Genomic DNA, 24,009 nt, shown 5'->3' with positions numbered 1-24,009 from the left:
ATGGTTCATATCTATCCAGGGTTTTGACTGTGGAACCCGAGTGAAGCACTTTGCCGCAGGTTATCAGGGACGCATATTGGAAAATGATTCAACAGGTGCTTATCGTTTTCCTTTAGCTCCATCCTCATACACTTCAACCTCTCTCGTACAGGATGTATGTCCATGGATTGTATTCTGAGTATGAATCATCCCATTGCAATAGAAAAGAAAAAGTGACGTTTGTTCTGGAGCTAAGCAACTTTTGATAGTTGATTAGCACAAACGTATTTCAATATTAATTGAACACTTTTTCTCTCGGGATATGATCAATTAAGGGAGAGCAGAAATGGACAAACACAAACTTTTTACTAGATCTCTAAACGTGGGGAAGCACTTTTTGAATTTTTGGGTTGATTTTGGATCTTTCGTCCATCAATATTTTTTGTCCTTATTGTGACTTTTTCAATTTTGACGTCTTTTTCTTTCGTGTTTTCTCCCCTTTTTGAGCTTTTCTTCTTTTACTGCTTCCTCCTAATAAACATCCTATGTAGATCGGGGAGCTTTCCAGAGAGTGTATAAATTAGCTCTTCTTTAGCATGATCTAAGATTTTTGAATTTTCAAAAAGAATATGTGAGAAAGTCACCAAACCTCTGAAACAATTCCCAATTCCTATTTTGCAAAAACAAGGCAAAAACATTCTACGATCCACAACACGTAAAGAGGTTCTTTCTAATACTGCCCGTTTATTGTTGCCCTCTCCAATATATGACAGTGAATGTCCTCGTCAAACATTGCTTAGGATGGGAAATTTATTCAGCACTTTTCCTGGCTTAAGAATGAAGGTTGTTGGTTTAGTCTCGTGGGGAATGGATGAGAACTAAACTTTTGCTAAGAAATTCGCCAGCTCTGATCTGTGAATCTTTGCCACAACAACCAAATCTGCTGATCCTCTAGGTTAATCTTCCACCTACCTACAGGTTAAAACGTTTTTCAACGTTTTATTCCAACGGTTACCATTGTAGGAGATATGAAGTGATTCAAACTCCAATGTAAAAGCAAAAAATCACCACCAAGGAACTAGTGTAGCCGAGCCGTCTAAGGAGCCGTTCTTACAAGGTAAGAACCCTCTCCCTAGGTGTCGTGGGTTCAAACCCCGTTGCAGGAATTAACTCAAACCTAAGAAGGATTTATCAATTATTTCAATTCACCGACTTGTTTGAGCAAACAGTATTTGGCTATTGAGCAGATAGCAATGCAGTGTCAAAGCTAGATCAGAAATGTCACTTGTTTGAATTTTGCAACACAACTCCTTTAACTATTGAACATTCCAGGTAGCTCTTCCTTTGCAGGACACGACGACAGAGCCCAAAATCAGAGTTTAGAATTTTCATTCCCTTTCCTTCACTTCATAAGCGTAAGTTGGATTAAATGCTTGAAAAGGGCAACATCATAAACATTCTGAATGTGTTTTTTAGCGTTGCCGAGAAGAAGATTGACGTAGTATTCTGAATGCATTTGATCGTGCTCTATCAAGTTTGATCCATAGAGAATCAAAGTCATTCCTTTTGTTCGATTTTGAAAAGAATATGCAATTTTCTGGAAAAATTATGTTTTGCTCTGTCGCACTTGTTGCTGTATTCGACCCCAGGCTCGTACTTTTATCTTCAGATAGATGGAAAAATTGGGCCATCCCGGAACCCCCTATGAAGCCTCGTAAAATATGCTAGCCTGGGACTTATATCCGATTTTCATTTTATTGGGGAATTCTTGTCATCTCGAATGGTTGACAAGTATGCGATTCTTCTGATGTACGCTATGTTTTGTTAACGAGAATCGAGGTGGTTTATTTTGTTCATGATTATACCTCGAAAAAAGGCTGTTTTTTATGTCAGGCAGAAATTCGATAGGCTTGCACGAAATAATTTTCATTCCTTTCTTCAGGCCTGTTTTTAAAGAGGCATTGAATAGCTTGTTCTTAAAAAGCTGCCTTGTAGCTTTGTATCAAGGAGTAACATGATATTAGAGGTCGACCAAAATTGAGTTTCAAAATCATTCGTAGTTACAGGGTAGCCAACTCACATGCTACAGGCTTGTTGAATTACAGCATTGGTAAACCTACAAAATACATACGGTAACTTACAAGTTCAGTTAGTGACCATTGTTGGCAGTGAGCTCAGCGCACCATTGCAGTGGAATTCGAATCTTCAATGAGTTAACCTGCTTCCCAGATCCAAACCAAACATATCTTGGTAATTTTTTGTGCCTGAAGGCTTAGTTATAAGGCTGAAGTAACTCCTCAGTGCAAACACAGCAACAACAGATTCAAAGTATGTATGTATTTTGCAATAGAAAATAGAAAAGTTACCAGATCGGCCACTAAAGTCATATATAACTGTTAGATGCACAGCTTTTTATTCAAATGTTTTTGGATCTGGGACCCAAATGAACGCGCAGTTTTGGAACGGAATTAAGGGTTCCCAATTCCAATGGCCCAATAATTACAAATTGAAAATTCTTAAAAGCTCGAATCATAAATTTTTCACGGGAGAAGAAATTCTCTAACGCAAAGATATAAGCCTGTTTTAAACCAAAAAAAGTCACATAAAAAGCCACAAGTAACTAATTTTGAACCAATGGCTAAAAGATGTTTTAAAAATTTTGACATCAAAAGCCCTCCGAATTGTCGCCTACCTTGCACCCCTAAATTCATCCCTTGAACCATGCAGATTTTTAGATCAAATTTGTTTACTATGGGTGCTTTATTTGCTCTTTTTGTGTGTAAAGTTTTGGGATTCTAATTGCATTTTCAGGAAAAGCTTGAACTTTTGCCTAATAGGGCAAGCAGGAACAATATAAGAAGGGGAGGAGAGCTATTGTATAATGTGGGGTAAACCGAGAAAATTGGCACTATACAATATTTGTAGGAGGTACAAAAGGTGTCTTTTAATACATGTCTTTATAAGTATCCATAAGCTTTGTGCTCAACCAGGTTTTAGGGTTAAATGTGGTGATTGTAAAGGTTTAATACACTTTTGAGCCCTCCACAATCCAGGCTAGTCAAAAAATGAAGTACTCTCTTCACTTTCACGTTCCTTCGATGTTCTCCATGAGCGGTAAGGAAGTCCACAAAAAATGTGCACTTTAGCTCTTCCAAAATTAGTGGGAGGGTCTGGGCGTGTTTGCATTCAAGACACAGAGGCCTTGTTTAGTATTGCCAAGCTTTTGGCAAGTCTGGATGTTAAAATATGCCATCTACGTCCTGGGAAGGTTTTATCATGCATTTTTTTTGTTTTTGAAGTTCCCTGAAGATTCGTATTTGGCTTATAAGAACCTTTAGAAAAAATAAAAGTAATCTAAGGTAAAAAAGAAATCCCAAGCCCTGCTCACAGCAATGGCCACTAAGGATCTAAAGACCGGAAATTGACTCTTAACAAGTCAATTGCATATTCCTATGTTCTATCAATTTTTAGTTTAGAGTTACTTGAGCCAATCCCAACTTCATCAAGTCGACCAATTTCAACTTAAAGTTTTCAAATCAAAGTCAAATCAAGGAGTACGTACTTTAACTTCAACCCTGGGCATTGATTTTAGTGTTTTGTTTATGTATTGCTTATTGCAGGGGTGTTGTCTTAAGCTCGTTCATCTCATCGAGCTCAGAGTTTTAAAAACAGGATCCTGTTCAGCTCTTTATCATACTTGAAACATAAGGCTTCTGCGACCACTATTTGACGACAAATTTACATTGCCATCTTAGTCTAGTTCTGATCAAAATGATTTTTATATCACGGGGGGGAATCCAGAGCCAGTTTTTTAAAGCCAAGGGATGAATCTTAGATCGAGAAAATATCCAACTCATTCAGTAAAGTAAAACCTTTTCTCGATCTAAGATTCACTCTTGGCTTTGAAAAACTGGGCTCAGCTTTCTACAATCATTTTTTTGTTGTGGTTTTGACACTAACAAATGAACACGTCATAAATTCATTTGTGAACGGCAAGCTTTTTTTAACTAGAAAATTATTCACGTTATGGTCAAAGAAGATCTATCAATTTCTGGTTACCAATACCAAACAGGGCCTAGGGATCTATAAACTTGAGAAATGTCTGAAATGATTCAGGTCCATGAATAACGAAACATTTGAGCACCATACCAGGACAATTGACAATTTTCTTCTGTTGATGAATAAGCCAATGAGCATCTCTCAATGTGAGGAAAACTAGGGGAAAAACGATTTACTCCCGATTAGACCACATGACAATACTTCCTTTTTCTTTCTGTTTGATCTGACAGCATCTGTTAAGTCGTCGACTTGATTGATTCCAGGTGGTGTTTCATCAATCATGGGTCAAGTGGGTCTATGCCCCAAAAGGTATTCACCTCTATCCAACATGTCGTGAAAAAGGTGACCAATCAGTCTGCTTGGACGGAAATAGAAAACCATACTAATTAGTGTACGTTCTCCCTTTCAGTCTGAATGTGACAAGTGTGTCAAGTAATTGCATTAGCTGCACGTGTACAGTGCATTGTGACCATTCATTTCTTGACCTTGAGTAAGGAGAACGTCATCTCTGGACAAAGACTGTAGGTGGGTAAATTGGCAACTTTTACCCCGACTATTCAAATGCTTTCTCCCACAATTCAGCTGATTTTTGCGAACTGAGAACGCGTAAGCTAGCTGTGAGCTCAATCAAACGTCTACATCAAAAGTTGTGAACATTCAAAAACTCAGCGCCATGAAGGCACAAAATGAATGAACTAGCACTAGTAGAATCGTGTTAGCTCGTTCATGTTGTGCCTAAAATGGTTGGGATGCGGAACAGTGCCACTAAAGGCATTCTTTTTCGTTAAAGCAAAGCCCTCTAAGACAAGATGTGAGCCTTGTTCTGCGTAGACCATCATATGTTTTATAAAGATTTTTTTTTGACGAAGAAAGCTGCAAAATGCTGTGATATTCTTCTCTGTAGGCCCTTTTGCCATGCATTGAGGAGTGGATTTCTAGAAGACCTGGATGCCCCACGGTCAAAAGAGGGTGTAGTCTCCCATAAGGGAGAAAGGGGTAGTCTCCATGTACTTTTGAAAGAGCGCTCTTAACATAATTTTCAGTGCTTCTTTCTTCATTGAAAGTACTAAAACATCAATGACTATACGTTTTTAAGATAAACAGCCAATTTTCAGTCTTTAATTTCATATTATTAGTTCTTTCTCACAGCTAAGTGTGGGGGTACTGTAAATTTCAGAATTGGCTGGCTCAACACCCCTCACTCATTTATAAGAGTGAAAATTTGACAAATGCAAGACATAGGTTTGAACAAGCACTTATTGACAACTGCAAAAGCGACATACAATGCCTAATATATTACTTGCCAATCTCATCTTCAATCTCTTCCCAAAAATAAGCAAATGAATCGAAAATAAGCCTCTGAATATCCAGATGAAGTCCCATTCAATAAGAAACATCAAATGTTGAATTGAATTGGAAGAACCAGGATGATAAACTACAAAAATAAGTTCATAAGAAGATGATGAACATTTTCATATCTAACCAAAATTATCTGGCGGGTGGTGTGTTCTACGTTCTGCGATCCAAAAAATACTGAATAATTAGCGCTTGGAAGGTATTATGTAGTCGTTCATTTTATAAAAAATGAGGTTTAATCGCGTTTAAACAAAATGCAAAAAGCTTCTTCAATCTGTCTCCTTCTGTTTTGATGACAGTTTTTAAATGCTGAGAAATTTCACACCAATGCAACATGCAATACCACAAACGGGCATTTACTTAATTGCCTCAAAGGCCTTCTTGATAAAATCATAAGTAAGTTTGGTTCTTGGAAAATTCTTGCTCATTGTGATTCGCAAGGACCTCTTACCTCCTAGTTGCATTTGTCCCAAACAAAGATTATTAAGCCTGATTGTCCTTTATATCCACTGATATGTCTTACTAAATACAAGAGGATAAATCTTTCTGGCCAGTTGAGAGGTCCTAGGAGCAACTTAATGATCGAAAATTGAATAACTTCAATTTAGTCACGGCTGTCCCAAAAGTTTAATTGCAGAACTTAACATGCACTCAGTACTTCCCAAAGTATGGGAGGCATGTTAAGCCCTAATTATATATCATTGAACAAACTCAGACTTCAAAAAGCTCATCAAATCTGCTTCAATAATTTTATTAAAAGATAGTTTTTGTCTCATTGATAAAGTGCATTTGGATGGTCAAGGCATTTGAGGTCCCATTCTTGATGGTTCTGGTTTTCAACATTCACTTTTGGGATACTACATACAGTGAGTTGTAAAAAGTGGATTGCATACAAGAATGTGGCTGTGTATCCTTCAGAACATGTCATAGAGAAGAAAGATGGTCTACTTCAGAAAACCTGTTACGGTAAAAAAGGCAACAAAATTAACTTCTGATAAATAGCTATTAGGTGGATTTCTTAACAGATATTAGGGTGATTTTGCTACAACCCAAGACTCAGCTTCGTCATGATATTTTGAGAAGTTTCATTTTTTTGGATTATGATAGCTCTTGCATGATTTCCAACAAAGATAACTAATTTTGAAGGAATTCCAAACACTTTTGCTTTTTTTGCTTTGGGTTTACATTACATTTTTTTCATTGCCCATGTACTGATGAACAGAAATTTTAGTCAAAACCAAGAGAAATGTATTGAGGCACTTCATTAGGAATAAATAAGGGTTCAAACCATTGAGTACCACAAATGTCATTGATTGGTCACTTTTTCTTACCTCATGATTCTGGTTCTTGCTCTAAAAAATTCCCAAGGGACACAATATCAAGATAATTTGACTGAACACCGTGTGGAAATGTTAGTGTGGTTTAATAGCCATTCTTCTATCATTTGTTTCATCGGCAGTTGTAGAGAGAAGTTCATATTGGGCCACAATGTCACATCACCACTACTGAATAAATGACTGGGCATTCCTGGTGAAAGCTGATGGGAAACTCAATCTTGTAGAAACCACTTCAAGAACAGTTGCACTGACGCAATCTTAGATAATCATGTCTAGGGTACCCTAGACACAATACAGTCAACCATGATGTTAGTCTGGACACACAATTTACGCAAATTATGCACGGTAAAGAAACTTAATTCAAGCGAACTCTTTTGCAGTTACGGCCACTTCTTGACTAGAGCACAATCAGGGTTCAAACGGATTTCATATTCAAAGCCAACTAAACTTTTAACACTATTTTTAAACAATAAATGGACATGATTTGATTATGAAAACTAATCGAAAGTATTTTCACCCTAATATACTTCAAAATGCTTGACATTTTGTAATCACCTTACAATGAAATGTGTGCATTGTTTCTAATTATTAGCGGAGTCCATCCCTTTTTAAATTTTCATGATTGAGGTAACGAAGTATTGATTCATTGAAGCGGGAAAGGAAGATGACGTCATCGTCAAATTTTGAGAGATCACTCCTACTTTTGAGGCTTCATATCTCTTTGCTGAGGGATTAAATTGAAGGTTCAGTTCTTTTATCCATTAAAGGAATAGTTCATGCAGGTAGGTATTTTTATAAACTGTCTAAGTTTCATTCATTAACATGCATAAAAACTAATTTTAGAAGAAAAAACCGTTTTGCGGCTGATTTTTTTTTGAATTTTAGAATTTCGTATTTTTGCAATAAACTTTTTGAAACCTTAGAAACTGTTATTGTACAAAATTTAGAGATTTATATCTTGGATTTTTAGTACCTCTACTGTTTTGAAAAGTTCTCCAATGACCTCCCAAAATTTGTGCTGCTTTTCATCGTGCAGCTGCTACTTCAATGTGTCAGAGGATTGAACCTTATCTGATGAACAAGATTAGTCATCCTCTCTTCTATCTTCTCCAATGAAAAGTATCAAGTCCGGTATCACATTGGCACTTTGTTTGTGGGCTCGGAATAATAGTCAGCGATTAAAAGGTCTCTTGGGAAAGGTCAAGAAGAGAATATTGGAAGCAAGGACTTCTTCTCATAGCAGCAAGCTGGACCAACTATTATTCCTTTGTTCAATGTGCACCATCTCTGTTTGCACTATTCTCTTTGTTTCTACGACGCCCGGATATCGTAGAGACACAGACTGAATAAAACTATGGGGTGCTTCCAAAAACGGAATATTCCAGGGCCCTCTTCCACTTGCAACATGACAATTCAAGGCAGTACATCCATTCATCGTATTGTATTGTACGTGACGCCATATCCCTTGGGATATGAACGTGCTCAAATTGAATGAAACACTCTCACATACGCCTACATATGAATTATGAGTCACTCTGCAATCCATACCAAATGAATGTGTGGACCGCATTTATTGGGGATATCAAAAGATGTATATATACTCGGAATAGTTTGACCCAGTTTTGTGCGACCAAGGGTACTGATCAGCTTCATCATTCAAAGAAGTATCTCTAAGGTTAGTAACTCTAGAATTTGGGAGACATATCACATTTTTTTTTAAAAATCAAACAAATCACCTTTGAGTTGTCAATTATCAAGAGAGCTAATCAACTGTAGATTATAAGATATAAGTTCTCTTGACATGGTGTGAAGGACAAATGTTATTACTGACCACATTTCTCCTTCCCGAATCTTAAGATGTTTTAAAAAGTCGTTATAGGATCTTCACTGGAAACTTCCTTTGGGGGCTGAGCTATTGCTTTTCAAAAAATAAATTTGCCTTTTGCTTCGTAACGAAGCAAGAATAGTACTGTTTTATTTGCAAAGACACCCAATCTCTCCGATTTCTTGTTGTAAGGAAAAAGCCATCTCACTAATGCAAATTATGGCTATCTACTTAACACGTTAAAATACTACGAAAGCCTATTGATTCCATCCCCGCTCAATTATGCTCGTTTTTAATTTTAATGGCGCGTGATTTATTTCACGAAATTGGAGCTTAATTTGGTATGGGAAAAGATTATTAGACCCCGATGCTTTTAGTGGTCATAAAAAAGATAATGATATTCTTCGAATACGATTCTGTCAATGCTATGTGTTTGCAAAGGACCAGAATAATTTTTGCCCATTGGTAATGACTAACGACCATCTTGGCTAAAATGGCAAGGCATATCTGCAATAACTGTAAAAGCATGCTGGATTATTTGAAAACAGAATAACACATAAAGCAATAACATTCCGCAACACCCACTCTCTAAATCCAAAAAATAAAAGTAAATGAGAAACCAAACAAGGCCTTTTAAACAACTTTGTCTGGAATGTCACGTCCATCAAAATAGAACCGTTTTCATAAAATAAAGAAAGGAAAACAAAACCTTGTCATACGTAGCAAACGGTCTTTCGAAGCTTCAAACTCATGTAGACGTGGTACATTCTTCCGATTAAATAAAGGAATAATGATCGACGAGCAGAGGGGCCGTAATCTAAAAGTCCAATGCAGATTTGCATTAACTATGCGTCTAGGCGAATATCTGTGCATTTTGGAAATACCCGTCTGACAAGAAGACCTTCATTTCAATTGTGACCTTGTTTTTTGTCTCTTTCGGAAAAATACCCTAGGCTCTGGTATAGAAATTTAAAATCAGGGTTTGAGCAAGCACAGAAGGAAAGTCAGAGTAGATCGGATTTTACAACCTTGAGGAAGTTTTCGTTTTGGTCGTTGAAAAAAGTCATACAGGTTTTGTCGATGAGAGAGTGATTACTCGTAATAGTTTACTATCGGGCAAGAATGTCGAGACGAGTTATTCTGGTCGGAATATTCCAAAACGGTAACTAGTTGTGCATAGGTAAAACTTAAGTGGGTGAGCATCAAACATTCCTTCTCACGTTGATGATATAATGTTGGAGTTATTTTGAGGATACAATCCAAAAGGAATTGAGGTGAAACGCTGTCAAAATACTTTCTAAAGGGTTTCCCTTTACAAATGTCGTATCTATTTTCAATGGATTGTTAAAACTCTCAGAATGTTAATATGAAATGATGCAATTACCATCGCGCAAAGGCATGTTTGTATTGCCATTCAAGTTATTGAGTTTAAGGTCATTTATTGGATCGCTCAATAACCCTTCCTTAGGACAAACATTTGATTTGTTCCCCTAATATGAATGTGCTTGTATTAACAAATAATACTTTTATAGTCTATACAGCTCAATTTGCCAGATATATGTTTCTGACATTCTAACCTTTTTTATGGAAAATATCGTACGGAACTTTCATCAGTGGTACTTATTTCACGCCCAAAGATTTTGATTCAGTTGTGAAGTGAGAGTTTCAAACCATGCAGAAGTAAAAAATAGTGTTCCAATTTCTTTCGATTCAACCTGTAAGTGGAACTCACATCATTGCCGAGTTCGGAGAATATTTCTCCCCATCAACAATGGTTCCTAATATGTTAAATCCCAAGCCGATCCTTGGATTTCCAATAAGGGCGCTTTTCCTTTCTTTCGTTTCTCACCTGGGCTTGCCGTAGTTTTGGGTGAGATTGCTCCGTTGTCGAACCACTTGGCAGACTTCTCGGATGATTTTACCATAGCAGAACGACATCACCACCGAGGGGATCACCAGGATGATCAACAACAGATAGAGCTCTTGGGCCCTCCATTTGGCCGGGTTGTCAATGTCACGAACGCACCAATAGGCCTTATAGCGAACGCCCACTTCCAAATGAATCTAGAATGAAGGCCAAAGATAGGTAAGGTCTTGCCATATTTGGCAACCGAGACTTTATCAGAGTTGGAACTTGGAGAATGGACATGGAACATGTTATGGGCAAGTGGGGATTCGGACGATTTACAACCATTTCAGATGTCTCCTGTGCACCAACAAAACCTTGGAGTGCTAGTAAGAAATGGAGAGAAGGTGTCCGACAATTTGACAAGGCCACTTTGCGCTACAAAAGGTTGTTGCAGTTACCCAGACGAAATGAGAACGACTGACGTAGATTGGATATTGTGTTGTCGTCAAAAGAGGTACAAACATCAATTTGCAGCAAAACGTGACACCTTAAATGTGTCCCAATTTTTTTCCGAGACATAAAAACCAAATCAAGTGCCCTTCACAATAACCCTATGAAAGATGAAAAGGAGATTAAATGGGGGACAAAATGTCCGTTGCACATCGAGGAAACGGTTTCTATATTTGGTTGGGAAATAAGGGGAGCCTTTTACTAATATAGCCTAATTACAAGATTGGGGTTGTACGGTATATAAAACGGCGGCCATATTGCCATGGGCGAGAAAACAAAGAAGTCCATTTTTGGCCCGTTTTTTAGAGGACTAAGGCTCATTCATGTTGTTGGATAACCATGTTGCCGGAGGGAAGGGATCCTTTAACCATGGGATCAATTTAGCGGTCAAGATATTGGTGAGCTCTTTGCATGCGAACATGATCGAATCTTTAGTCAAGGTAGGGAAAGTGGAATAAATGTACCCAAGCTGTTTTTGGGATAGCCATTTAGTCATTGGGTGTCATTTGCTTCTTTTTATTGTAATAATTAGGCTACAAAAAAAAGTGAAATGGTCGAGGCTAGTTTGGCTAGTCTTTCTTTTCACGCCGATGAATTTGAAAGGAGATTGAGCTTCATATTACAAAATGAAAGGAGCAGTCGTTGAATCTAAACTCCATTTTTAATAAGCATGATTTCAGAGAGACGGTATAGTTGAAAATATGAGTTCAACTTGAAAGATTTTTTTTTGGCTTTTTGAGTAAGCACTTGATTTCTGCCTTCAACTTTGCAGCCCTGATTTCCTTTTCTATCAATGATAAATTCTTACATCATAAATAACACTTGTGTTTTAGACTTGCATTCGCCCTCTGCTAGTGATTGGCAAGTTTTCATTCAGTCCCTAAATTTGTCATTGAATTGAGTTAATGTCTAACAAATATCATATAAAAATTGAAAGGTAATAAATAGACGAATTATAACCTTTCATTTTAATAGTACTGGGATTACATTCCCTATAGCGGTTTGAAAAGCCCGTGAAAAACCAAACCAAACCAAAAAAAAAACAATTAGGCTTTGTAACCTTAGAAGAGAAATAAGAATTTGCCAATGAAACCCACTTTCCATTTACATTTTTTGACTCTGGGAAAGACAGAGCGAAACATCGATGTATTTTGTCACGGATAATTACTACTGAGCTGACGAAGAAAGATTGTTTTTGTTGCCAAGTGACATCTTGCCTAATAGAAAAAAGATAGGTTGTTCCGTCAAGCTCTCAGATCAGAGAAAAATAATCCAACATCCAACTCTTTCACAGCCTATATAAACAAGAAAGATCAAATCTTTAGTGCGGCTAAATCAGCATGGAAGTTATTCGTAAAAGCGTCGAATATTTTGCGCCGCCAATTTGGCAAGGCTCTATCTTTATCTTTCGAATAGTCGTAAGACCTGTCAGGGTGACTGAATCTAGTTCAGACAAGAGGAAAATTGGACTTTAAACAATGCTCGTGCCATTGACAGTGGACTCGGTTTTGCCCTTTGTCTCGTCATTGAAAGCGTACATCCCTGATCACTATAATTTAGACAGCTTGGCCTTCGTTCAAGGACGACATTGTCCCTTAGATGGAAGCAGAGAAATGTCCACGTCAAGCCAGCAGCTGAAGCGTAGCTTATAGTTTTGAAATGGTACAAAAAGTGACGACAAACTTGGGCGGTGGCATTGATATTCTGAACGTGTGTAGGACCATATTGTTACAAAATAATGGAATCTGAGCCAGCAAGTCTCCTCATCAAACATGCTGACTGGCCTTTAGATCTGGCATTGTGTACCTACTTGACTGAAGCCGAATCAAATGTGAGCGTTTTAATGTTTGACACTTAATTTTTTCATAATGTGGTACCGTCAAGAACTCGTCGATTTTAAAGATGCGTTTGGTTTTGGGCTTGAGAATGTTCCATGATAAATAACCGATTTATAAATATTTTTTGAGGCTCTCGGTCAAGTCAACTCGTAAAATAATAAAATTGTGTATGTACGTAAACTTTAGCTTTTAGCTTTTAAAGGCTTACAGAAAGGTAGGTGAAAAAGAAGCAAGGACTTAAGTAAGTCTTCGTTCTAATGAATGCACTAACGGAAGGGTGCATTTGCACGTCTTAAAAAAGGACGTCTCTTGACATGGACTATCAAACTATTGTTTGTAATACCTAATGACGTTCATTGTCTAAGGAGTCAAAGGAGATGTGCCATGATGTCACTCCTATTATTTTAAATCGTTGATCTTTCGTAAAAGCATACATTTGTATGCATAGCATCATATTCATTCTACAAAGCGGAGAATGTACATCAAGACAACCAATTTGAAGTTCCAGAAAACTTACTTGAGCGAAAAGAACGGGAATGGCCAAAAAGAAGGCTGCGATCCAAGCCACTAAGATGGTCTTCTTGGCCTTGCTGATGGTACACAAGTACTGAGACTTGAGAGGGTGAACAATGGCGTAGTACCTGAAAGAGAGATGCTTGCAATTGAAAGTGCACACCGGAATAAAAGTATTTGATCCTCAGTGCAACTGACTTTCTGTTCTTCGATGCCCGTGTCAATGCTCTGGGAAATTCCAAGTTTGCAGATCGTGCCAAATTAATTTCGCTAGCATCACATTTCACGGTTCAAACCTAGATATCGCCTTTATTAAGGATGTCCGAAATCTGCACAACGAGTAATACGAGCTTCATGGCTTTTAGATACTTGAGAAATTGTTAATTCCATCCATTATTTCCGCATTAGTTTAGAATTCTAGGGATGGGTTATTTTTTGCATTTTGCCAAAAGGAACTGATTCGATGAAATAGCCTTCCTTTAATCTCAAGTTATGACAAAATTTGTCGATTCCTGCTAGTCGTCCAACTCTTCAACTTTTTTGAATTTTGCAACAAGGTGGCGATTGCCGTATATCCTCGGCCACATTCCTATGTAGAACAAGTCTAGCTGGTAAAAATGTCCCGTTGCTTTTGGAATCTTTAACTTAGTAGCCAATAATGCGGCATATTTCTAATCAACCCCCATTGTCCAAAATTCTCAGATCCTTCTTCATGTTGGCAGTAAATTCCTTTGGAAAAAACCGCATGCAGATTTTATTCCAATTAAAGCTAAATAGTGACAAATTCTCCTAAAGGTAAGAAGCTACCTACTTTGGAAAGTGGATGCAAATTGTGTCATGGCCACCTAGAATCTGCTTTAATGGTTCTTGTAATGGGGAAATTCTCTTTTGAAAGGTCTTTTTTGCCGTCCGTAGCGGAACATTTCTTTTGGGCTCAGTTAAGCTTGCTTCGTCTTCGTTAGATTATAAAGCTCGTGAACCACTTTTACATCAACCGACAACATCTGAGGCTTCATGGAGCTCCGACTATCTCACTTGGTTTCAAGAAGGGCTGTCTTATTTGAAACCATCCCTCTTTCCTAATGAAAACCCGATGAGCAACAGATTATGTCAGCTTTCAGGTTCCAAGGGTAAGACGGATCCTCTACATTCGACGCTAAATGCGTCCAAGCTTATACGTTGAAGAACATGTATCATTTTGGAAAGAAAAATTGCTCCTTATCAAGGGCAGAGAAGCCTTCCTTCACCCTTGAACGCCTGGAATATGGACTGGAAGGCTGGGGTCAAGCATTTAAAAGAGCTCTCAAATGCATAACGTTCTTCTCCAAATGAGACTATCCCTAGGTTGTCACAATTGCATTTTCAATCTTTAGCTCCAACGAACGACTAAATCAAAAGCTATACCCTGTCAACATGCAGCACGTAACAGGGCACAAAATGAATGAGCTATCTCTCTTTTGGTTATCAATTACCTGAAAAGAGATAATTCATTCAATATCTGCCCTATTATGTTTATGACTATGTATAGGGCATAGTTTTGAATTGATATAAGGAATATAGTGACCAGGGGACACTCTCATTTGAAGAAGACTGCAATGCTTTGCTCGAAATGGGACCTTTTCGTCCATTTTACAGGTGTTCATGATTCATGGTTCAGAGAGACAGATCATTTATCTAAAGGTCATAACCTAAGTAGCCATGACACTCTTCCTGAACGAAGCATCAAGGTGGATGGGTAGTGTGCCAAAGAATACGAACTGGAGAGGCTTCAGTTTCGATTTTGCCTCACAATACCGAAAGCTGACAACCCTTTGCTGATTTGAAGTTTCTTATTTTCATGATTTCATGCGTTTTGGTATTACTTCTTTATTTGCAAAATAGTCAACAGTTGCCTCCTTCCGAGACACAAGAAGAGCATCAAAGTAAACTACTTTTTTTTTATTCAGACAGACTTATTGACTCCTAGAAGCAACAGCTGCCTGATGATTTCATCACAAATTTTGGGAGGTCACTGGGATACTTTTCAATACTACTTCTCAACGGTTAATACAAAATTCTGACGTAGGGAAGGCCGAAAAGTATTTTTAGCATGTTAATGAGTAAAACTGTGTCAAATTATTAAGTTGCAATGCTACATTGGCCATTGGTTTAATGAATAAATGAATTGCAACTCTAATTCAATCCCTTGACAAAGAACTAATAAACCCCAAAAGTACGAGTGAGCTCTCAAAATTTGATGGTGAGGTCATCTTCTTTTCCTGCTTCAATGTCCCAGTATGTGTGAAAGAATCCCTAAATAAAAAAAAATCCATCAATTAATGCATCTCTTGTTAACGAGCGACTTGGTTTCATTAAGGTCGGCTATTTTAGCCCCTAGGTGCCATTTTCTGCCACATTCTACCACCAAGTCAGACCATTTTTTGCCTTCACTGATCGAGATAGATAATCTGATATTTGTTAGAAGTGCCCTTGAGCGATCTCTAGCGACCAAGTATTTTGATGTCTATTGGGCTATAACTAGTTGTTAATCTGTGGAATCTTTAGACTTCGATACTCACTGGCTTTGCAGCTAGGCTCAAGCTGAGCTCCAAGCTGGAGAAAACAACAACCCCAAATGAGGCCAGATACCAATGTTGCTGTGGCTCCTTTGGCCTTGACTGAATTTACTAGGCCTCTCTTTAACGAGACAAGAAAAGGACATTGTGATAAATGACCCGATTTCTTCCATTACATAACCGTTCGAGCGTACTGAGAGCTCTTTTTGTTTTGCCACTTCTTGGCACGATATCTTGAATGTGCAAACCCAAGTCAGGAAACGAATTGGTTTGGCAGATATATGGGTGTTTGGGGGCATATCATTTTTCCACAAGGAATCAGAATGGGCGAGGAAAAGCTGGACGGTTTCATACGAACCCTTTTGATTAATGATGAATCCCTTATCAGTAGGAACAAATGCAGATAGTACATTTAGAATTCAACTTTGGATAACACTCAGCAGAATTCAATCGTCAAATCTGCTTGTTCGGAAAATATATGTCACCTCTAAGAAGAAGGAATCGAGAGCTTTAGTGATTCCTATCGATTGTTTCAAGTTCGATAGATAGAAATATTTTTGGACTTTTGAATGAGTTAATCCATTTCCCAACCAGTATGGTAAAAAAGGAATATTGACGGTACAGAAATTGAAGGATTTGTGTTAAAGAAAGGGAAATGAGAAAAGAAAACGAACACCGAATGTCAACCAATTTCAGTCCATTAAGAATTTATGCGTTGAAGTGGTTATTGTGGGCTTTTTTGAATATCAATATTGGTTTATCCCACCATTCTAGAGTCCGAACGCAGAAGGAATTTAGGATTTTTTTTTTATATTCTTTATTTCCAGTGCAAGGAATTTTATTTCAGAATAAAAAGTATCAAAGTATTGAAAAAATATGAAAATCACATAATTAAGGAGGTTTGAAATTGAAAAGCTCGAGTCATGAACGTTCATCTTGTACTTTTGCCATTTTTCCTTAATAGTTTTAAAAAATGTTCGCAAAAAGATATAACAAGCCAATTTGTTAGTTTACTTTCAAATTGTCAAATCACGGCACGAATGCGTCTGCTTAGTGGAACTATAAAGAGAGCAGGCTGCAAATAGAACACTCATCATATTTCTGAGTAGCCCAAGAAAACCCCAAACACGTGAGGCCCTCTGATTAAGTCTGAATTACATTCGACACGCACCTAGGTTTCTTAGTCGTGGCTTTATGAATAACTTTGTCACGTCGTTGTCTTTGTCGATGAATAATAAATGTCAATGGTACTCTGGTCACCCTCCCGCATGTTATGGGCCTTAAGGTGGCTGAAATGGGAATTCCAAGGTTCGCATATTCCCTCGGCCAAACTGCCTGTCGAGGAGTGAAGGTCAATTGGAAGTGGAGCGATCTTGTTAGGACCAAAAGTGCAACCCCACAAGAGGGACGTAAACTTGATTCATTGGTCTTCTGAGAGGGTCATGAATATGGGGAGCATAATCCTGCACTCAACCGCAAACCAAATGTAATGACTGAAACGAGCCTGCCGTTGGCTTTGGCAGAACCCTGGAAATGGCTTGGAAACAAAGACGAAAAGTTTGGCAAACGTCAAGTGTAACCAAAAGTGACTGGAGGGCGAAATCCAGACTGGTAGATTGTTTTTTTTAGGAAAGGAAAGTTTTCGGCGTCTAATTCAATTTAGGCTCACTTCGTCGTTAGGGTCACCATTTGTCTTGTTGCACTCTAAATATTGGAAGTTTTTTCCAGCAGAGGGCGCTGATACCTTTTAGAGATGCAAATGGAAAGACTGATTCATCTTTAGTTCCAAGTTTCTGATATCTTAAATGCTTGGCAGTCCGGAATGAGTCAAGTAAAGTGCCACCAGAAACAGATGTTCTAAGTTTTGTCGTTCATTTGATGGTCTGATTGATCAGTGTTTGATTTTGTCCAAATCTCTTGAACCCTTGTGATAATGTATGTATGTTTTGGATTGCATACCCGCCTCAATAAATGGATGGGAAAAAGTTTTATTTCCCATCCTCCCTGGGTTACCTATATGATCGATGCATTTTCGCCTGAAGTAGTTTTAGTTTCTAAAATATACATAGATCAATTTGGTATGCGGAACTCACCTTTCAAAACTGAGCGCAGTCAAGTTGATGACGGATCCGATAGCAGAGACGCTTTGCATAAAATACAAGAGCTTACAGTTGAACAATCCCAGGGTCCAAGTATAGGTAAAGAGCTTGAAAACCTGGAAATGGAACAAAAATCGCCTTCTTATACACCACGTTTTGATCTAGAGTTTGTACACAGGGTTAGGCTGAAAATCAGTTTCGTAGAATTAAAATGCTGGAAATGTACATTGCTCCCCTCAGTGCATGAAAAAAAGATTGTTGCATAAGAAATAACAAATTTTTGGCACTTAAATTTTCAATCATCCAGTAATCTTAATCAAACTCCATCTTCTGCTCCAAATAAACGAAAACTAATTTTATTTTGCTTTCTCGAAGAGCTTTTCTTTGCGCAGCCCTGTTCGTCTAACCCCAAAAGCTAAACAGGGAAAAGGCTCTAGGACAAAAGTACGGCTTGTTGAATGTTTCTTGAATTCCGCCTTGTTGATGCGCATTTTGAGGAGCGAACACGTGCTTTGGGACGTCTTTTTGATCCAGATCCCTCACCATGGGGATTTTCCTTGTTGCTTGTGTGTCTTTACAATAGGCAGTTTGAAAATGCTGAATGGGAAAAAAATTGTCCGGGGAATATTGAGCCTTCAATGGAAAGTGAGCGCAATAACTCACGATGTTTCGAAATGAATATGTTTCTAATTCGCAGAGCAAAACGAGACCTAAAACATTATTTGGAATGCGGCAATCAAACAAGCTTAAACGGATCCCATGCGAAAAAGCCCGTTTATTTACAGGGTTCTCCCAATTCAGTGTTCCATGTTTTATTGCTCTTTGAAGAATTGTAATCTGGATACGTGGCACTGAATCTTTTTGTAAACTGGCATATTTTCATTGAAATACTACTCATCCCCAACAGTCCCAATTCTTTATTTTCAAAAGCATCCATTTTCTTTGAACTGATCAGAAGTCCTTAAATCAAAATAAGAAAAGACGTAAGACAAAATGTGTGTTTTCTTTCATTGAATCACAAAAATTAATATGTTTGTGTGTGATCACTGATCAGTACTTCTAGATACCATAGTTGTTATGAGCGATTTTCTACCAAAAGTTGCCTTGTTGTGGTTTGGAGCAACTCAGAGTCCCTTTTCAAAATATTTCTACAAATTTAAGAACTAAGACCGTTCAACAAAGTAACTCACTTTTACAGCTCTTCAAAATAGCTCGTGTTAAAAGTAATGTTGTTGAAGGAGAAGAGATCGAAATTCAAATTGAATTTTTGTTCCTGGGATATTGAAAAAAGTAGATTTCATGGACGTTAAGATGTGTTGAATTAAACTAAAATGAGTTAGAAAGACTATGACCAGCTACTTTAATATTCCCTTCGTTCTTTGTTGTCTAACACTATGTTATGTCCGTTTTTGTATTCTTATTGACCCACCCTAAAATATGAATGATCAATCGGTTTACTCCACCTTTGATACTTTTTTCCTCAATAGTGCCATTTTTTGGAGTCGATGTAAAGACAATATGTAAAGAAAAAATGTTCCATTGCGCAGACCAATATCATTCAAAAATTATCATTTTAAAGCGATTTTCTTTCTTTGTTTTAAAGTTGCGAACTCTCTCGCAACGTTTTTGACGTAATGGACATCTACCCAAGTCAATCAAATGAATATCATTGATTGTGGACATCTCAAAAACCGTCAGGGGTTCGATGACAGTTAAAAGCCATTCCTTTATTAATGGTTGAAATACTTGGTACCAAAATAATTACCGTCCTGGAAAAGAACCGGATAAAATAGCCCCCAGGCAAGAATTTGCGCTTATAGTCATTATCTCCCCCAAAGCAATTCACGTTTTGAAGCTTATTTTTAGAAGAAGTGTCACCACAAATGAAGTACCCTCTGGGCAGACTTTTTAGAGAGACAAGAGAACCTTATTGCTTGTTCCATTTATTTTGCCAGTTTATGAAGATAACTTGTCACGGCTTAGAATCAAGATACCTACTCATGTATGTTAAGATTACTCTGCAAAATCTTGAGACAGTTTTCCACGTAACGAGTTTGATGCAAAATGAGAGCCTATTCTAGTGAACAAAATAGAGGGTAACGAACTCCTTTCAAAATCAAGACAGTTATTGCAACCAAAAGTGCTGCCATGTTCCGCGTCAAAAGAGGCCCAGTTTTGCATATTCTCGTCAGGTTTGAGTTTTGGCAGGAAAAGGCCCTTGATCAAAGGGCTCTCTCTTCTGAGAAAAGAGAGGAGCTCATTCAAGATACCACTTTATTCACTTCACGTTTATTGTTCTCCATCAAAGAGTCAACTGCGCCATCTGGTTCTGAAGCTTTTGGAAGCTACACCGTTTAAGAGAGCTCCTATTCAAGATCGGGCACGCCAAAAATGTACTGGAACTTGATCTTAATTTCGCATGAAGTATTAAGCTCATGGCTCAAGCAGACTTGTTTCTTGATTCTTGCTCGAGCTTTTGGAGGTCCATTTATTGGGAGATTTAGAGCGTGTTTCTTAGCAGATCATATCTGACGCAGAAGGGACCATTTTAGTTGGTTGGGTTGATTCTCCTTTAAACAATCTTATAGAAAGGCGAATGGAACCACAAGTTATCGTTACTATGACTGCCCATGTTGAGAAGCATTTTCGAGCAAATGCAAGCTGTACGTATTATTCCATCAAAGTGAAGAGCGAAATAGTACACGACATGAAACCTGTATTGACAAGTTAGTGATCGGTAGAAACTGGACTCGAGTTCTTCAGACTCCCTGGCAGTTAGAATTTTCAATGAATCTTGAGATCTTGAAACTCCTCGGTTTCTTTAAATTCTGAATTAATGCCAGTTTGCCCTTAGCGAAAAATCAAAACATGTTTTTGTTATGTGTCCACATAAGTTTTCACTCAATGGAAATTAGGAGCTTACACGCGCAAAGATTACACGTTTATTTTATTTTATGTGATATCACATAACGTTTTTAGTTATTGTGAGCCTATGCAAGAAAAAGAAAAACAATCTTTTGTTTTTGTGACTATGAAAATCGATATTAAATCTTTGGGAAATCAAATTAACATATAACAGGAGCATTTTCGGGCAAAAAACGATGAAATTTGGACCACTAAATCCCATGTAACTAAGTAGCGGTGAAATAGATGATATCATAATTCATATTCAAAAACTAACTAAGTGTGCTCCTAATTTATATTAAGTAGGTTTTTGAAAGTTTAAGTTTTTATAATGTTTTTTAGGTATGTAAGTTTTTATGTTGGCTAGAACTCCATAATGCAATGAAATCAAAGTTGTTCTCTGTGACTTTTTGACGTAGAAAAATGCCAAGATGTATTTGGGAATTTCCGTCAAAACTTTAAAGGGTATTTTTACCACTGTGTTTTGTCTTTTGCGTTCCTCTTATGGCCAAATCTACGTTAGTTAATTGTCGACATGATGTAGATCTTACACCTTGATTTGACATCTCATCATTGACTCGTTTCCTAAGCATAACACATTGCTAACACCAACTTTAAAACCAAGCAAGTCATTGAAAAGTGGAGTAATGTTTTAATGAGGGATTGGGAATAACATTTGGTCCTCCTGGCCAAAATATTATTTTCTCAATGTCTCAAAATGGCGTTAGATATTATTCATTTTCGTCCATGAAGTGCAAATTATTACTTTTCAGTTTACATTTACAAACATCAAAATTTCATAGTCATTCATTTCTGATTTGTTGTACCAATATTGGATTGATGTCAGTATGCTATGCTTATCCTCTTTTTTGCATTTTCCGTCTTTTCATTTGTGACCAATCCACTTAGCGGGGACGAGTTTTTTTTAACAATTATAATTTTCTTTTTTTGCTTCCATCAGCCTATGCTCTATTATGCACATCGTCTTTTTGAATGGCCTATACAATCATAGATTTCTAGACGCTGGATGTCGGACGACCGACCACTCGGTTGGCTAAACAGTACAATAAACCGGTTTGTAATCAATTCCAAGGAGACCATCCATTGTACTGTTTTACCAGCCGAGTGGTCGGTCGTCCGACATCCAGTGTCTAGAAATCTATGATGATACAATATAGAATGTAAAATGTGCGTTCAAATGGGAGCATTCAGTTTGGTCGAAGGATTAATAAAGTGAGCTTTTAAGTCAAGATTTTAGAAAAGACAAAGCTAACTACTAAATCAATGATGAGAGTAACCTACAACAAAAGTAAGACTTAAATTTGAGATGAGGTTGCTTTGTCAATGCGAATCTGAAAATAATTTACAAAATCATCAAACAACTTAGCCTAGAATATACAACGTTGCAGTGGCATGAAAATAAATATTAGACTATATCTATATGTTGAAAAGGAAATATCGATTCAAATGTTTCCCCGTTTGAATTGCACTATCATAGAAAATTAAATTTCTTTGCTTAATTGCTTATGAATTGACAGAGGTGACTTGCTTTTTCCTTGTGCAACTTTTAATTGCTATATTGTTTGTTAATTTACTTCTTCAGACAACACTGCTTGAAAACCTTCACTGAAATTAACTCTTTGCATTTATGAAAAAGTCAGCGGTAACATGCAGGAAATAGCGGGAAATGTTGCGTTGAGTCAGCTGATGTGTAACACCGTATATTTCCTTTGAAATATTACATAAAACTCCCAAAAACTAAAATGCCGTTTTTTCCCAAAAAAGCAGAAATAATGTTTACCCAAAATTTATTTTCTCTACCCCTTCAATTATTATGCAATCTTGTCAAGATTTGAGGAATACAACACTCATCATTTCAACTGAATTTCACGTAATGACTCAATCAACTGAGATGACAGAGATCAAAAGAACTAGAAAAGAAATACAGATAAACCATCAGGAACCTTAAGTCACGAGGGAGTTCTTCACATCCACTATCATACGAGCTTTGTGCAGAAATGACCGTAAAACGCCATTTTCGGAATCCTCAGTTCCTTATGTAAGTCTTTAGGGGACGTACTTTCTTGAAAAATTTGTCGATTGCGCAGAAATAAACTTGACAGACAAGACGGGAAAGCCAAAATCGAACGAGGAATGGCCCTTTGTCTTCTTTCTCTTTGTGCGTGTTCTCGATAAGTGCTTTCAATTTGATATCTTTTAAGTATCTTTTGTTGTTAGCCTGTCCTACTTTCAAGGGAATTGATTGAGCAAGATCTGACAGGTACACAAAACGGTATATGAGATTAATCCAAAAAATGGGGTTAACAGCATTTTTCTCCTTTTCTTTACAATGTTTTTGCAAAACCTGGCAAGTGATAGTTTAGCAAAATCCAAAATGATCAACTGTTCATCCTGTGATTTCTGCAAGCAAAAATAACCGATCTGGAACATTCATAAAGGTTTGCATACGGAAAGAGATGCTACGGAGGTCAATCTAAAACAAAAAGTGTTTTTGGGTACCAATTCATGGTAGCAATAAAAAAAACAATTAAGGTGCAATCAAGTTGCCTTTTGGTCAGTAAGCAAATCAAGGTTGTCACGGTCGAATAGCTAAAATTGTTTGTGGATAAACGGGTCTGTCTACTGATTCTTCATGCACGATAAAACCCATGTTTTTTCAGGTGTTTAAGAACAGTTCAGAGTCCGTATTGTTCAATTTACAGTTTGAGATGGATTATTGTAACAGGGTGGGGTCAAAACAACAACAAAGTTTCTAAGCTCTTTGAAATCATAAAATTGTCATTGAATTTCCATTCGAAAGTAATTGTAATGAGTTACACACGAAAACTATTCGACTCTGGCCTGTTGAAGCTCATACTCGTCAAAAATCGTTTCAAGGTCCTTCAATGTGCGGCTCAGCTTCATTTTCAATTTAAAAACTTTTCAACCAATTCAATAGCTCAAAAGAATGTTATTTCTGGGAAAAGAAATCGGCACAACGCAATCCAATTGGCACCAAAAAGCAACCCTTTTTGGGGGCTTTCCTCTTAGTTCTATCAAAACCAAGCCGTTCTAGAATCCACTGCTGAAAGTACGTATGTCTGGATTATTTCTTCCAAGCGAAAGTCAATTGAATGTGAGCCCCTTAGGGTTAAGACTCCAAAGCCCTTGATTTATCACGCTGC

The 24,009-nt window shown here is 37.5% G+C and overlaps 1 protein-coding gene across 3 annotated transcripts in view; it reads right to left on the bottom strand.

Moving 5' to 3' along the window:
• Window positions 1-24,009, bottom strand: part of LOC131878207 (G-protein coupled receptor 54-like) — a 32,776-nt gene that overhangs the window by 6,000 nt on the left and 2,767 nt on the right. For all 3 annotated transcript variants that reach the window (XR_009372972.1, XR_009372971.1, XM_059224123.1), the window contains exons 2-4: window positions 17,915-18,036; window positions 13,271-13,394; window positions 10,406-10,620 (exon numbers count right to left, since the gene is read on the bottom strand). Coding sequence is in view for 1 of the 3 variants with exons in the window: in XM_059224123.1 (XP_059080106.1) it covers window positions 10,406-10,620; window positions 13,271-13,394; window positions 17,915-18,036 (461 nt within the window). In the remaining 2 variants the exon portion in view is untranslated. The remainder of the gene's footprint in view (window positions 1-10,405; window positions 10,621-13,270; window positions 13,395-17,914; window positions 18,037-24,009) is intronic.

This window comes from Tigriopus californicus, chromosome 3 (genome assembly GCF_007210705.1).
Source record: "Tigriopus californicus strain San Diego chromosome 3, Tcal_SD_v2.1, whole genome shotgun sequence".
Taxonomy (NCBI): Eukaryota; Metazoa; Arthropoda; class Copepoda; order Harpacticoida; family Harpacticidae; genus Tigriopus; species Tigriopus californicus.
The sequence above is the reverse complement of the archived record's forward strand: the minus strand, read 5'-3'. Positions and strand labels throughout refer to the sequence as shown.